Source organism: Pholcus phalangioides, unplaced genomic scaffold, assembly GCF_987345545.1.
Source record: "Pholcus phalangioides strain wild (caught in Gottingen) unplaced genomic scaffold, Ppha-v1.0 ptg000009l_1, whole genome shotgun sequence".
NCBI lineage: Eukaryota > Metazoa > Arthropoda > Arachnida > Araneae > Pholcidae > Pholcus > Pholcus phalangioides.
This window is the reverse complement of record NW_028301602.1, coordinates 7,318,944-7,333,170: the sequence shown is the minus strand read 5'-3', so window position 1 is coordinate 7,333,170 and position 14,227 is coordinate 7,318,944. Positions and strand designations below refer to the sequence as shown.

At 35.2% G+C, this 14,227-nt stretch overlaps 1 protein-coding gene across 3 annotated transcripts in view; it reads left to right on the top strand.

Annotated features, from left to right (window-relative positions):
* LOC149081684 (cell adhesion molecule Dscam1-like) overlaps nt 1–14,227 on the top strand; it is a 174,460-nt gene that overhangs the window by 136,821 nt on the left and 23,412 nt on the right. For all 3 annotated transcript variants that reach the window (XR_016193327.1, XM_089237084.1, XM_089237085.1), the window contains exons 8-11: nt 1,186–1,439; nt 2,891–3,053; nt 3,224–3,385; nt 11,916–12,203. Coding sequence is in view for 2 of the 3 variants with exons in the window: in XM_089237084.1 (XP_089093210.1) it covers nt 1,186–1,439; nt 2,891–3,053; nt 3,224–3,385; nt 11,916–12,203 (867 nt within the window). In the remaining variant the exon portion in view is untranslated. The remainder of the gene's footprint in view (nt 1–1,185; nt 1,440–2,890; nt 3,054–3,223; nt 3,386–11,915; nt 12,204–14,227) is intronic.

The following is a 14,227-nucleotide window of genomic DNA, read 5'->3' as shown; positions in this document are numbered from 1 at the left end:
ATACTCCTTAAGAAACGTTTATCTCTTTTTTTCGTATTTAACTTTTTTCTCATATATTTACTGCGTAATTTATAGTGGTAAAATTTTGTATTAGCCAAAATAGATGTGTATTTTGTTCCTCTGAGAAAGCCATGAAGGAAAGGATGTATAATAGCTCTATCTACATAATGGCTATTTGTTATTAAGCGAGTTACCTCAGAATTAATAATGCGTATTTGGATTTTATGAGAGTAGAATGAATGCTTGCCTATGGATTATTTAATCTCAATATATTAATCTTTCGGTACATTGCATTTTACCGAATCAGCAAAGTTGAAGGGATATAATGGCACTTAAACAGCTTTTATGCTCTGGGTTTGTTTCGAAACTAGCTTTTCCATGGCCTACCTGGGTATTTATGTATTGTTGTTATACGGTGAAAGTGAAAAATCCGGTTATTACTCATAACAACCGTTGTTATGCATAATCGTCCAGCATTTTGAAAGTTTTGATACATTAACCTAAATTAATCCTTTTTACTGGTGGTTATGGATAGTACCCATGCGTCGTTAGCAAATTCAATAAATTTCACTAAATTAATACCTTTCACCTGCGATTAAACATAATATCCAAGCGTCGCGTCGTGGTAAACATAAGAAACCTTGTCATATGATATATACTATACATGATAATTCATACATGTATTGTAACATTATATCAGGGTCCGACTATATTCATCCTGAACCTGAAAAACCAGACACACTTCCACGTTATAATTTCTATGGAACCTATTGCTATATGCATCCCACATAATAGAATCATTTGGAATTTTTTTCATCTACATCAAATTAACCAATTACACTAAATTATTATGCATGATCACAGATTATGGCGATAAATTTCAAGAATTTATCAAATGTACCAACGGTGCTTGGATATTATGTATACTCACAGGTAAAAGTGAGAATTTCATCAATAAGTATGCATAATAACTGGTTATTATGTATAACAACCGATTTATCACATTTACCGTAACATTGTAACTTATAAGCTTCAATGTACGGGCGGGAATTTACCGTACAACAAAATAAAGCTAGATCGCATGTAATTGGTTTACTGTAGCTTGTTTTTCCCAGAAATAATGACCTGGCGTTGATTTTGTTTCCAGTTAAAATTCAAATTTAATTGTTTTTTTGTAAATTCTAGATGCTCCTCCATCATTGATATCGGTTTTCCCGGAAAGCACTATAGAACCAGGAAACGTGCTTTCTTTGCGATGCGTGGCGACCGGGAATCCTTTGCCGAAAGTTACATGGTTCTTGGACTACGAGACTATCACTAGAGGAGGGCGCCCGAGGATATCATTGAAAGATTTCGTTGCTGAACCAGATGGACATGTTGTTAGTTATCTGAATTTGACCGATGCCAGAGCAGAGGATAGCGGAGAGTACACTTGTGAAGTATGAATATATTTATCGCGCGCTTATTTTAAGTATCTAAACACATTATATACATGGAAATTTTCATGCTTAAACTATTCAATGTTAACAAATATGTTAGTTAAAGGAAAAAAAAACATAAGTTTTTCTTCAAGTACTTCAAGATTTACCATGACACATGTAGTGGAAATGAAATGCGTGTTATGATTCGTCATCTCCATGGTGTGACGTACCATAAAATGGGGTGAGATTATGCCACTCGGGAGTGAGAATGTGTCATGCTGGAATTTAGCAAACAAGTGCCCTCTAGCATCTTCTTTATTAAAAGACATCAGTTTTATCAATATACCGCTACCTCCGGCTAATCGGGAAAACTGTTAGTTTTAATAAAAGCCACTAGAAGGTCCCTCTGTTCTGAATCAAAGTATGGCACATTTTCGCCCCCATTTTACGGTATACTCTGTGTGGCTGAAAAAAAAAATTGTCGCATATGCAAACAGTTTGGTGTGGAACATTTTTAAAACCAGTTAAACATATATTAATTTGCAGCAGCATAACTTTATCGATCATAGAATTTTTCAACAGTTATTTCAAGCCAGAACTGCATCAATATTTCGTTTAGCTCTTTGTTGGATTTAGAAGAAGTTGATAGAATCCTTAGACCCCTGTCTAGCGTTTTTCATAGGTTTTTGATTAGGGTGTGACTTGGCGGTTGATAATCCTAATGTCTGGAGTATAACTTGTTCTCATTCAATCATTTTTTCATGTTAGCGACAAACGTATTTTGGCATCGTAATCTTAGAACGTAGGTTGGGTTTGCGGAGAATAAAATATCCATTGATAAGCAGACAAAATTTGTTAATCGCGACAGTACCGAATTGTCCGTGGAAAATGTTGTAAAAATTTTGTATAGTTTTTTTTTCTTCTTTGTTTTTATTTTTTTGACGTACAATAAAGTGTTCCAGACTCTGCCACGAAGCTGGGCTGGAAGAGATCTCGGCAACGGGATAAATCGTGGAAAAGAGAGAGAGTTCTGGCGTTCATTCATTCATTCATGATCTGTACCAAGATGTCACAAAATATGAATAAGATTGATTTTTGGTATTAAAATGGTGTTTTTTTCGTTGAATGGGGGGGGGTGGTGTTTAGGAAGTGAACAATTATAGAACTCCGGCCAAAACAAATTTTCCTTTATTCGGCTTGCCCTTTTGCCATGCCACATTAGGCCGGATAGACCGGATTCTACTGTACTTGGAAACACGATATAGCACCCAAAATATTAGCTAATCTCCATAGATTTTCAATATGACACAAACGAAATGCGTTAAATCGGGATTCAACTATAGCGTATAACGAATTATAACAGAAAAAAAAGAGATAGCATATAGTTTTCGAAATAAAGAGGTAATTGAAGCGAGGTTAGTAGAATGTCAGTAAACCAAACAATTATCTTCATATTTTTTGCTTTGAAGGCTAGCAATGATGTCGGTGCAACATCTCACGAAGCAAGAATCAACGTCCACGGTCCACCATTCGTCAGGCCCATGAAGAATTTCACTGCAATCAGCAAAGTAGAACTGGTACTGAGATGTCCTTACGGTGGACATCCTATTCGAGCGATTCGGTGGTTCAAAGGTATGAAGAATTTTTGTGATTAGATAATTTGTCCAAGCAATTATCCTGTAGATCAAAGAAAAAATCAGATATTGCGTGTTTGTGATTACATATATCAAGGGAAAAAAATTTTACTTTTTAGGTTCCATATGAAACATGACTTGAGCTCTTTATATTTTTGTTTTGAACAGATACACTCCATTTGCCCATTGACTCGAGGCAAAAGGTTAACCACACTGGTACGCTAAGAATACAGAATGTAGCAAGAGAAACGGATGAAGGGAAATACACGTGTGTTGTGCGCCACGTTGATGGACAAAGTGCTTCGGGATCAACTTACGTTACAGTTGTTGGTGCGTACTGTGGTTTTATTAGTTGAAAATAACCTATAAAAGCTTTATACTATGTTACAAGAGTCTGAAATATTTAAATCCAACTGTTAATAAGATTGAGCTGTCTGAAATTAAAGAAATGATCATATAACATGTCATATCTTTCATTGTGTGACATGCAATAATCAGTCATATACAGAGTAAGTGCTAATGCAGCCTTTATCGCATCAACTAACTGTCGTAGAAGTATGGTTTCAATTTAAAAAAATGCTCAAAAGGCGTTCAAAAATTACTTGGAACCGTTTTGAGAGTGAAAATATAGTATGTCACAAAATAAGACATCCGCACTTTTATACGGGCCGCTTGTGATCTAACTCCCAGTCATAAACTGTTGTGCGCTGTCACTCTCGATGCCAGCAAATATATCTCAAGTTTCTAAGTGTAATATTCGCTGAGATATTCGAATTTAAAATCAGAGGGAAAGTGAGTTTAAATAAATTCGTTCCGCAATTATTTCTTTCATGTATTCTATAACTATTTCTTTAATCAATTCCGACATTATTTCTTTCATTACCTCTACAAATAATCGTTTTCAGTGTTTTCAACTATTTCCTGAAAATGATCAGTGGACCACGACAAAAAGCTTCGAAAAAAGCCGAATGTATCTCGCGGATCATTCGTTGGAAACTCATTCTTTAAAGTGATTAAAGGGACAGAAAACATCACTGACGCTTAATTCCGTGATTACATACTTTTTTATTCTACCAAGGTTAATTTGTGTTGAGTTTGAAACTTTTAGGACAGATTCAAACGTCCAATATTTTACTTTCTATCAGAAATCGTGATTGAATCATTACTTGTAACTTCCCATGTAAAACACTGGCTTTCCAGCAATACATATAAGGGGTCCAATACACCCCTCAGCTAAACTCTAGGACCACCTGGGGACCTACGGCGCGTACTATACTAGTATAGTAGGCGAATTGCGTGGTGGGAGCATAAAGTAGAATTAATGTGCAAAAATATTAAAACTTTAATCGTGATTGATTTCTTTCCGTATATTTGTCATATTTATATTGCGCTCATACACTCGAGACGGACTATATGGACATGAGTTTTATCGAGGAAAAAAATATTCTAAGAGATGCGAAACAATTTTTTTTTACTTTTCGGGAGAATTGGGAGAATCCTTCTTTATAATCCGAGAAAAACTTTCTACTGCAGAAAAAGAAGAGAGATGGGGCTTTCATTCGTTCAAACAACCCAAAGCCACGGCGACATAAAAGGGTTTCATGTTACACTTCGAAATTTCTGGAAATATCAAAAAAATACCAGATGTATATATGAAAAAATTCTCAGCCGAAAAAACACGGATATTGAAATTGGATATGATTGAAACGTGGGAGGGGGGGGGGGGGCAACATAAACCGGAGATCCGTTCTTTTCTGCTTCAAACATCCACATCCGTTTCTGGCGCAAAAAAAAAAAAAAAGCGAACTTCCTAACTTCAGTTTGTGTGTATTTTCTATTGACAAGTACAACCACGCATATTTTGATTGCAGTAAGTTGACGCGAGACGTCTAGAGAAGGCAATAAGAATACGTCGATATATCGGGTATGATATACATCTACGCATAGTTTCCATTAGCGAATAATATGAAAATTTCGGACTTATGAGAGACGTTTTTCACTTGAATTCTTGTGCGAACTTCCATCAGAATTTCTGTGAGATTTTATCTACAGTTGCACGAAAATAATGTTTCTTTTCGGTGTAAAAATTACAATGAACGTGGCAGATGTTCGTGACTTTGATACTCACTGCACAAATTAGTGTTCTTCACCGCTGGTCCACGGAATGATGACAAATTCCTTACGGAATATTTCGGCCCACATCATATAGTCGCTACGTAAATTTATATTTATTTGACAATTCGGCGGGACAAATATATTGACCACCGAGTTCGGGTACAATGTTGCTGACGGGCACCCATTGAAAAAAACATAATAAATACCTAATAAAGCTCATTGATACAACTGTCAAGTGATGAAACTCAATATTAGATGGTGTCAATAGAAGAAAAAACACAAAAGTTACTGAAAAAAAACATGTATTTGACATTAAACCAGTTGAACAAATTTAAATGGGGCTGGGAGAGGTAAAAAAAAATGGCTGCGTTGTGCTTGTCTGATCAAATGCGCCCGAGGGAAGAAAATTAACGAGAATGCCAAGAAAATTCTTCCTGCCAGTAGATGAGAGAAATCGGCATTGCCTCATAATCATAAACACAAGCCATTGGAGCGTTAATGTGCCTAAATTTCAAAATATTGCATAATCTGCAGCAATGAGCAGATTACTTTGGTCACTACCCACGATTAATAATGGTTTGAGTGAACTGATTATTAGACAAACAAACCTGACTAGATAAGAAACATTCCACTACTTCATCACACATCAACTCCTGTCATATTGCTATACCGCAATTTACTGTCATTAACGAGTTGGGATGGCAATGAAAGCCTTATCTATCGGTAGCTGGCTCAAGCTCGTAAGGGAAAATATGTTGTTCCATATTCTTTCCCCAGTTCAAATTGGGACCTGACATCAACCTCCACTCTAGTAGACGCGAGCATCTTACCACCACGCCACTAGGGCGTTGGATAAGAGAGAGTTTTTCAATAACGCTAGTGTCATAAAGGAAAAGAGGGAGAAGAGAAAATATGAATGTCGTGCCCCTGTTAGATCAGTTGCCCCCCGACGGAAGGTTAAATATTATACTTTGGATATGGGGATATTGTTGTTAAAGACAAGTAAATTTGACAATAATAACTAAAAAAAAATTTCTAAAGCAAGTAAAGTTGTCATTTACAGCAAAATAAAATTGGCATTGACAAGTAAGTTTGCTTTATAGCCGAAGAAAATGGTCAAAGACAGTAATAATGCCAGTTATAGCAAAAAAGAAAGTGTCAAAGGCAAGTAAAGTCAGTTATAGCCAAAAAATACCAAAATTCATGTAAAATTTCTACTTAAAGAGCGAAAAAATGGCCAAAGACAAACAAAGTTGTCAATTATAGGCAAAAACTTTTCAAAGGCGCATAAAGGTGCCAACTATATCTGAAAATCCAGAAAAATCGCCAACTCAGGACAATGATAGGATAAACTGTAAAAGTCAAAATGTATTTCACCAAAAAAAGTATATATTTGACGAAATACATTAGATGAATGCAGGTATTCTCTAAAATAAGTATAAGTATTCTTTAAAAAAATTACCATATTTACTCTCATATAGAACGATCCCGCATATAACACGAGATATCATTTTAGATATCACAAAATAAAGTAATATATATAAATGAGATGTATATAAATATTCAACACCTCTCTCTCTGTCTTATTTCGTTTATTCATAGATAATAGCATTAGTTTTAGGGCCAGATAACGTATATGCAGGGTGACGACGTAAGTGACGTATTGTATAGGAGATATGTGAATAAATTCCAGGGGTTCTCAGACTGGCGTTACAAAATACTGTAGCTGTTTGAACATCCACTGCACCTCAGAATCTGGCGACACTGTCGGAATACCTGTCTGGTCCAGGGCCCTGAATCAAACAGGAGGTCTCAAAAGTTTGGGAAACTTCACAAATTCTGTCTCATTAAATCTGGCAATTTTTCACTCATTAGTTTCCGATTGTTTTACTCCCTGATTCTGACTAATTTTTTCATAAATATTGAATTTTCCATGGAACCCGAATTATATGATATTCAAAGTCGCAATGCCGTTAGTTCTTAAGTTATTTCTTAAATTAATTCCCCTTTTTCGTTGATTTTTTTTGTCTGTTAATGATATTTTGTTCAGATATTCACTCGCGCACAGAAGAACTTAGGTTTTGAAGCAGTGAAAATTGAATAAAAACCAATAAATCTTTGCTCAGATGCCAAAATGTTAGTCACTTTTCTAAAAAAAATTGAGTTGCTCTCATTCCGGAGTCTCATTCTTTAAAATTTTGGAAGGTGGTAAAATTTAATCTTTCTCTTTTAGTTTATGAGGAAACAACAGAGGCAAATTATATTGTCAAAAAACCACAGTATAACATTTTGGCAAAATAGTGTCTACAAATTGCCATCTGAGCACAGAAATGCGGTATTGCATGTTTTTTCCCCATTTTAATTATTCATAACATAATGGTAGACAAAAATATTTTACAGTAAATTTTGAAACCTGATTTTGAAAACATCTATAAAAATTATGAATATAAAGAACCCTAAATCACATACAGTTTAGATAAGAGAGGTATGCAAAACTATGATAAAAGTTTCAGTTACAGTAAAAGCTAGAAAATCTCAATAAAATAAAGGAATCGCCTCAGAGAAGAGCTTTCATTCATGAGTCTGCATCACTGGAAGACGAGTAAAATCCTTGGCATTCCTGAAAATTATTGGCGGAGATAGATTCTTCCACCATTTACAATTTTTTTTTGCTTCTCGCTTAGTGCACTCATTCGTTAAAATCTGCAAGTTTAAGCAACCGTCGATTTTATTACTATAACGAGCACGTAGAGTCCCACACCCAAGTAATAACTGACTCGGTGCGAGTTATTATTATTTTTTTATGTGTATTTTTAGAAGAGGAGAAAAAAACTGAATTCGTGAAATCTAGTGAGTTTTAGTGAGAGTTTAAACGACTCTCTCGGGAGCTATAACCCGACGCGATAGCATAACATTCACAAGAAAGAGATCCAGTTTCTCCTCTCTACAGTGCCTAAATCCTCAGATATAAAAACTCTCACTTTTTTTCTTATGGTGGGGGGAAAAAATGTAATAATGAGATTGTTCATTCAGTACGTGTCTATCTCTCTGCTCAGGGATAATTTTTTTTTTCTCCAAAAGTTCTATTTTTTTCCTCTTTTAGTATATTTCAATGCGAGTATAAAATTAAATTCTTAAACCAAAAAAAAAAAAAAAAAAAGACTATTCCCCAATCATCGATTATTCTCTATTATAGCAAACAACAGCTCCCTTGTGTAAATTGGTACGGTTATTTGTGAAATTAATGGCTAAGCTTCCTTTTTTTTTTTTCGTTATGCTTTCAATTAAAATCTTTAATTTTTGGCATTCATAAAATTATTCATTTTACCTTCAGAAGGGTGAGCTGAAGTTTAATGGGAGTTGGAACTTGGACTTGAATATATTAAGACTAGGCTCTCTCACGCCTGGTGTTCTGTGGAAACTTGGGGGGCCAATAGGAGGGTTTCCGTGTTTCCCGCTATCAAAACTTGTGACATTTTGCATCGGCGTTCCTATAAAAATACATATTAGTGGCAAAATACTCATTCTTCTTGCATTCCGTAGAACAGTTTCGTAACTTTCAACTTCCTTACGATCACGGGCGTAGCATCACGTCCAAACTCCAGTGAAATAAATTCGAACAGGGTCTCTGCGTTTTCTTTCCTCCCTGTCTTCAACATTGCGAAGCTTTATAGCAACCCTTCTGCCAAGATTGTCTGTTATATACGTAAGTTGCTTTTTCCTACCCTTCTTTCTTTATAATGCGTCTTTCTAAAATATACACATGTAAGAGCGAAAGTGAACCAACACCAGCTATAATTGATGGGTTGCTATAGCTAGTGTTGAAGAGAGCATGTGGGGTGAAGGTGAAAGAGGATAAAAAAGAAAGAACTCTCTTATCTGCCTTATCTATTATCTTTCATTTTATATTTTTTCTTTCCCGTTCTTTCTTTGTCTAACGTGCGGTGAAGTTAGGTGAAGGTTACCATATTTATCGCCGAATCGTTAAATATAGATAATCCAAATTTCTTGCCATACGCTTGTACGTGAAATCAGTAGAGATTCCAGATATAGATTGCGGTGTCAGCGCAAAAAGTTACTCAAGTGCATCATATTCGAGTTCGTACATGTTTGAAAGAAGAATAGCAAATGAAACGTAAAAACAAAAACCTCACATTCATTTATGATTCAATTTTTTTCAATATCTGAAATTGTGGCGTCCCTCTGTATACACTATTAGTTAATTTTTCGTAGTATTTGTTTCGTTTTGCATTCTAGTGGCAACACCACATCCATCTGAGTCACAGATATCTGACTTGAGTCATATAAGTAATATTGTCTCTATGAACCATACACACTCCCCCTTTGATTTTTTTGCCTCATACAGCCAATGTTAATAAATAGTTATTTTATCAGTTAATCCGATTCCTAACATCTTTTTTATTTATAAAGAACCGACATTTTTTCTGGAATTAACATCCACAGCCTCATTGGAGCTTAAAATTGTACGTTTTGGTACTGAAACGGTGAAAAGAAAAATACCCGATTTTATAGTGCAGGTAGGCTGCTGTGGAAAATATACCCGGGTATATGTTACAGCTAAAGACCGAAATCGGCTGGTTAACCCTGATTAGAGCTGTATCGATGCTTACAATAGTGTTCTGGGTTAACATGAAAACAAATAGCATCTAGTTTTTTTCAATAGCTTCCTGTCCGCAACTGTATGTGAGCAGATATTTTATAACATGAACTTCACTAAACATAAACTGAGGAATCAAATCACTGGTGAAGCTGACTTGTAATTGTGTCAAAAAATCAGAACCAAGTGATTACGAACCGGCTTAAAGTACGCAAGTTTATTGCTCATATTGATTATAACTAATAATATAAATGTTTTTTTTGTGATATTGATAGTGATGTGGCTCTGAAAAAATTCGTAAACATTTTTTTAACTATTCCGAGGGACAGATGCCTTTTTTTCTGTCCGAAAAGTTTGACCTGCCCTGTGTGTTTAGAGTGTAATACGGGAGTAAATAAATGTTCCGTATTTCCTTTAAATCAACTATAAGAAGATGTTATTTTCAGATCAGCTTATTTCTGATGTCCATTTCTTGTTGTGGCAACCAATCTTTTTAATAAAATGGTGCACATTGGTGTTGGAAAAACTAACTTCGCTATTGTATTATTAGTGAGAGCGAGCCAACTCTCGCGCATGCATGCATGCCTAGTTGTGTTATCTCAAACTACCGCCTTCGAGGACCAAATAAATTGACGTCCATGGATGATGAAAAAAAAAAATCGAGTTATATAAAAAGAATTCATTCTTATTTCAATACTGGAAATGCAAAATGCAATCAAAGCCATATGACTTTTATATTAAGAATTATTTCATACACTTCTTGGAAGAAGATTTTGCCCAAAAACAGAGATGGAAAAAAAGTACAAAGTCATGTATACTTGGGATAATAAATAACCATCATCCTCAATAAAATAAACAGAAGAATCAGAATCGGGTGGAGCACTTACTCTGTGGCAAAAACTCTGTGGTTCTTAAGAGCAACATGTCATTATGCCTGAAACGTACTCATCAACTAGTGCGGGCTACCAGCACTGACTTATGTACCTGAAACATGGATATTAAATATTCACAAGCATAACGATACAAAAACTGCAGACTGCACAAAGGAGCATGTAAAGATGTGTGTTAGTCATCACAAAGAAAGGCAGAATACGAATCACAGGGATAAGAATCAAACAATATATATGATATGGAAGGAGTTTTAAATAATAAAAGAGAAAACAAAGTCTAAAATGGAAATTGCGAGGACAAATTGCAAGAAGCCAGGAAAACACATGCACATAAAATATTCTGCATTGATAACCCCGTGGATGCATCCGAGCCGTCCCCAAACAAGATGGAGAGATTTTTGAGATCCCAAACGGTGACTGGAAGTCAACAGGATGGTAAAAACATATGACAGAGGAAAATGCAAAACTTAAGAGGACACCTAACATCTAGCAGTGGATTGAAAATGATTGATGAGGACTTCGCATAACTCTTTTGGACCCTGGTGCCACAAATGTATGGGTTGATTTCTTCTGTTTGTAGAAATTTGGATTTTGTAAGTTTTGAGTTAGAAATATGATGAATATGAACTTTGGGGAATTTCATCTGAGGGCAGCACTGGAAGTTGAATTTTCAGGAAGTTTTTAAGATGGCTTCCGGGCAAAGTACTTCAAGAAAAGTATGATTTATTACATAAGATGCAGCAATAAAATTTTGCGAAAAATTGTATGTAAGGATGAATATATCTAGCATCATTTTGGCCAACATATTTGAATAAACTGAATGATTTCTCCGTAAAAAATAAAAATATGAAAAAAATTGAAAATATGGCACCAAAATAAAATAAAAAAAAGATTTTGCAAAATTTATGTTTTCAATTAATTTTTTGAGTATCGAACACCCAAAAACATTTTGGATATTGCAAAAATGAATTCCAGAGTCTGAAAGTACAACATGTACTAAATTTTTCAGGTGTGCTGAATTCTTATTCATAGACAATATGTGTATTTTCAAACAGCTTATCGCTTGAGTTTCATGGTGTAAAAATAAATTAGTTTTTCTTCCAAATTTCAAATACACTTTTTTGAAAATGAAATGAATTTTTAAAATTATAACATTATAGGCTTGAATCTAAATGTGTGATTCCACAAATGTAAAATTCATACTTTTTATGTACTTCTTTTCATTTTTCTTTGCTAGTATCCCCAGTCATCGAATCCATTCACCTGAGAGATCATTTCACGGTGAACGAGAAATCGCGCACGAAGCTGATGTGTGTCGTGAATGAAGGTGATCCACCCCTGCAATTCCGATGGCTCAAGAACGGACAGCCATTTTTGGCCCACGGAGACACTACGGTGCAGACATTCGAAGACACGTCTATCGTCACGTTCAAAAAAGTGTCTTCGTCGGATCGGGGTCTTTACACCTGCGTCGTTTCCAACAAGGCGGCTTCTACCAACAGGACGACGCAGATAATAGTAAATGGTAAGGAACCACAGAAAGAGTTGTTTCAATTTTTTTTCATGAGAACCTACCTACACTTTCTATTTCAAATATAATTATCTAATTACATGGATGATGAAAACGTCTACATAAATATTTTAAAAATTAATAAAAATTCGACCAATATTGACGCACAAAAGCGTGGTTTGCAGTAGAGTTCAAAATCCCACCCTCATATGGCATGATACCCCCCCCCCCCAAAAAAAAAAAAAAAAAAAAAACTCGTCATATCGCTTAAAATGCAACACGAACAGTGCATAATTAATGTTTATTAAGGTTTGCGTGTTATAAAACTACTATATTTCAATATCTGCCCCCTTTCTATCTCACGCTACATCCAAACGGGTGGAAGGTTGCATATGATGACCATATGATCCGTATTTCCTGGGACATTCCCATATTCTCACGTCGTTTTGGCCATCCCGGTTTGGTACCCGTATACTCAACGAATCCCACTCGAACCCACATTCTTTACCGAAATCAAGGACAAAAATTACTTAGAAATTAATGTGGTAGTTATTACAGTAAATATGAATATTAATATGACATATTTGTAGTGTTTTTTTAAGAGTTTCATTTCGTAGAATTCATTTTCGTAGGAATTAGGAGTATTGCTTTATATCCTACGTTAGCGATTTCCAAGTGATTTTATCAATAATTGAAAATTTTTCTCATCCTTTTGCTGATGATTGTTGATTTCCTGTATTTTTCCCGGTAAAATATGGTCAGCCTACTCATATGAGAATGCGGTAGTTTTATGTGAATCAAATCGTAATAGCTATCAGTTATGTGCTGTTCGTGTCACATTTTGTTATGCGCAGACTTTCGTGACGCAGCGCCATCTGTGAGTGAAAATTTTGAACTTTTCTCATTAATTATAATAAAATATTCTCTACGTCATGGTAAGTTTTTTAGTGCGAACCGCACTTTTTATGTCAATATTGTTGGTTTTTTATTGATGTATAAAATATTTCATGAACTTTTCGTCCCCCCCCCCCCCATTCCATATATTCAAAAGATCCACCATTACATTTTTGCGCAACTGAACTGGTCAATCGTGATACACGTTTCGATTCGGCTTAAAAATTCAGCGGAACACCCAGTTTCATTAAAAAATTGAACATCAGCAAGATTTGAATATCAGTATATTTTTGATTAAAATCATCTTTTCAGCCAACGTTTAACACAAATTTATGGAAAATCCCTTATCATGCAGCTACTTTCAGCAAGTAACTTAAATTAACACCTCACTGTATCACCGACATCTTTTTTTAAATTTTAGCAGCATTCGACTAGAAATTTTTGTATCAGTTGCGCTATAAATATCTGACATCCAGCATTATTAAAAACTAAAATTTATATCACCTCCATATGCATAATTAAAAATAATCTACTTTAAATCAGCACATGCCATCGGATATCGAATTTTTACATTTTAAATTTCTCTTCAGCATCCCTCAAGTACAATGTTAAAGTTTCTGTCAGTTTCGGGAATATTGAGTAAAAACTCCGCGTTGGCAAAACACATGCGATGAAAATTTGATTTTTTTTTTTTAAATCATGTTTTCGTGAATATACGTGCTAATTTCACGAAAATGTATACAGTGTATACAATTCATGCACAAAACAATTAAATAATCTGTAGAAAAGTTAAAAAAGAAAAGGCCAATTTTTTTTATCAATTTTTAAAATGGTCTTTGCAGCCATCCTGTAAACCATCGCGGATCCGTAAGGGGGAGGGAGATGATGTGGTTGACCCTTCCAAGAGCCGAATAACATAGCGGGAAATATGTCTGTCCCATAAAATACGGGATGATTCGTTGCACCTACACAATTCGTTGCTTCTCCGTCCCATCTCTCGGTATCCGCCTGCGTCCGCTCGATTCGCAGCTGAAGATGTCTACTTCGGCTTCATTCACAGCTGAAAATGTCTACCTTCCCTCTCTTCGAATCTGAAGATGTGTGCCTCCGCTCCATTCGTAGCTGAACTTCGTATGTTTCGGCTT